Source organism: Aplysia californica, unplaced genomic scaffold (genome assembly GCF_000002075.1).
Source record: "Aplysia californica isolate F4 #8 unplaced genomic scaffold, AplCal3.0 scaffold00718, whole genome shotgun sequence".
In the NCBI taxonomy this organism is placed as follows: domain Eukaryota; kingdom Metazoa; phylum Mollusca; class Gastropoda; order Aplysiida; family Aplysiidae; genus Aplysia; species Aplysia californica.
In genome coordinates this window covers 126233-129209 of record NW_004797988.1, presented here as the reverse complement: position 1 = coordinate 129209, position 2977 = coordinate 126233, and the positions used below count along the sequence as shown (strand labels likewise).

Below are 2977 nucleotides of genomic sequence, written 5' to 3'. Positions count from 1 at the left end.
GTGTGTGCGCGCGCGCGCGCGCGCGCGTGTGTGTGTGTGTGTGTATTTTTTTGCCAAGCGTTTGACGGCGCACGCAACTGCGTAAGGTCATCATATGAGCGCGCAGGACTCAAGTTGCTTGTTTTCATGGTAGTTTATAGCGTGGCTTCGTTTTACTTGTACATTTGGAGTGCCTTGTAGGCGCGTCTCCGATATGCTGCCTTCTTTTTCTTTATGGCATCATCACAAATGTTTTAGACATTCTCCTTTTACAGTACGTGAAATTCAACGTAGTTTAGGTCGATTTTGGGGGTCAGATTTGGAGCATTCATAAGCGAATCCACCCCAGTATACTTTTTTGAAGCTGAAATGTTCAAGGATTGTTTCGTTTTGGAAGGTATTGCTCTCAGGAAAAAAAAAGTCTGTTCGATTATCCAGCACAGACCACCCAGAACCTGAAACCAGGTAAAAAAAATACAAAGGGTGAGGTCAAATGGATGAAGTGTTAAAGGTTGATCTGTTTCGATAAGTGGTGCGTTTATCATTTTAAAGATAAGCTGTTTTTGAATAGAAAGTCTTCGATTATTCTTCCTCTTTTATTGGTGGATTTTTCACCCCAAAGTGGGCAGAGAGCTTTAAAATTTAAAATCTTCTGGTAAAATATGGTTTACGGGAGCTACCGTTTTATGTCGTTCAACTGGTTAATTTTGAGCGGGTAATTTGGGGAGGTACGTATGGAGCAGATCGTGATTGGTCTGTGCAGGGTGTGGGGGGGGGGGGAGGAGTCCACCCCGTCCTCACACAGAACCCCAATGTTACAGAGTGACACCTGAAAGGTAGGATCCACAGGGGACCAACGGACTTTCTTTTTGTTTTGTTTTAAATTGCGTTTCTCTGTTGACCGTGAGCTCAGCACGATGGACAGTAGTTGTACTGGCCGACCTTGTGACTGTCCAGACTGCCTTTATGTACGACCGACCAAGAGCCAGGGTTACAGCTGGTTTGGGGGGGGGGGGGCAGACAATCTTGCAGGTTTCCTGAAAGAAGCAGCCATTTTGCTCTCTGTATAGTAATCTTGGATGATGACACGTTCCAAGAGCCAAGTTGCTGAAAGTTGTGAGCTGCTGGCTGTGGCAATTTTCAGGATGGCCTGTCTTGCCACGACCATCGACATTGCGACTGGCTCAGACACAAAACAGTGCGTAGGGTTCGGCACGTCATAAATGGCACGACCAAGTATGATGCCCGAACGGAGGCAGGAAGGCAACCCTTCCTTTGAGGAAAGACCAAAGTATAACACTTTCAGAAAAATCTGTCCTGTTCTATATTATCAGATCCACATTCTCCAAACAGCGAAACGGAAGAATATTGTCGCTGTTTCAAGCAATCCGCTTAAGTTCAAATTTTGAGAATTTTTGGTTCTTGATCCTGGCAATCTCTACCAAAAATACACCTTTCAGCACCACCAATATGCATTTCAATGCTTTGGCCCAGGCTTACAAGTTTTTGGCTTTTTAATGACTCCTGGTAGGAACAACACAACAATGACCCGTTTTTTAAATCTTTGGTGTAAAAAATACCCAAAAGGACTTAAGTGTATTGCTTGCGACATCGACCTTTTTTTGTTTTTACATGTTCACAAGAACCAAAACTATTTCGATCTAAAAAACGTTTCTCAAAAGCACATAGTTGGTAGAATTGTCTTAACCAATCTGCTACTCACATTGTGGTTGGTCAGGTCATTATGATGTGAATTGACCGTTATTGTACCGACTTGTATCTCATTAACACAAACTTGTCGAGATGGGTGGATGGCGGGTGCTCTGGTGTGATCTGCTCCTTGATTCAGGTCGTCAAACATCTATCGTCCTAATCTCTCCTCCTTCTTTTTGTGCTAGTTAATCCCTTGTAACACCTCAAATCTTCGGCGCTTAAATAACCCAACCATGTTGTAAGTGCCATAAAACACTTACTAAAAGTAAAAGTAAAAAAATCAAAACAAACCCCAACCCAAACCCGTACAGGTTCCCTCAGTACACCAAGCTTGACCGCCTGTTCCATACCATCCCCGGCCTGGACAACGGCCCAGCTGACCTACACCAGGACTCTTATGGACAGCAAGTTCTCAGCATGGCGCCTAGCACAACTGACCGGCCTCTCAACACAGGCTACTATCACCGCATGTTTAAGTCTGACCGTAAAGGAGCCATGGGGATAAAAGTGAGTCCGGTGTTGTTGTTGTTATTGTTGTTGGTTTTTTTTTTTTTGGGGGGGGGGGGGTCAACGTTACGATCTTTTGAGCGCCATGAAATTAGCGTCTTTGATATTATTAGGGTTAGGATCTTACGCCTTTGCCACGCAGAAGACATGCGTTCGATTCCCAAATAGGGGGAGTTGTTTTCTGTTCATCCAGTATTTTCATAACATGTCAGCCGGGGTTTTGTATTTCACCTATCAAGCAATACAGAAACAGTACACACCTCCCCCCCCCCCCCAAAAAAAAAAGAAGAAATAAGAGATCTAAATTGTACTGAAAGGGGTGTAAAGTGCTCCCAATTACAGATACAGCGCTAGGAAGAAAAAAAAAGTCTTTAGCTTGGTGTTTCTGACATTATATCTGACAAGTCTCAAGGGGAACACAAGCTCCTAACAACTTGCGACGTAGCATGATAAGCTTGCGGAGCAAGGGAATCTTTGCTAGTTAGGTTTGAATCTTACGCAGTTTGGTTCATCTTTCATAATATATTATATAACGTTGTCTATTTCTGAATTTGTATTTGTAAAGCTCCCAAAGCTGTGTGTGCACACGGGAATAGGGCTGTAAAAGGAAATACATTATTACTATTATTACTACAATAACAACAACTACAGCATCAACAACAACATCATCAACAACATCAACAAAAATAATAATAATAAGAATAATAATAACAATAATAATAAAATAGTAATGATAATGATGATGATGATGATGATGATAATATTATTAAAAATGATG

At 42.3% G+C, this 2977-nt stretch overlaps 1 protein-coding gene across 1 annotated transcript in view; it reads left to right on the top strand.

The window, feature by feature from the left end:
• LOC118477195 overlaps positions 1-2977 on the top strand; it is a gene marked incomplete at its 5' end in the record, with an annotated part of 11451 nt that overhangs the window by 7380 nt on the left and 1094 nt on the right. The window contains 1 exon segment of the mRNA XM_035972512.1: positions 2004-2199. Coding sequence (XP_035828405.1) covers positions 2004-2199 — 196 coding nt within the window.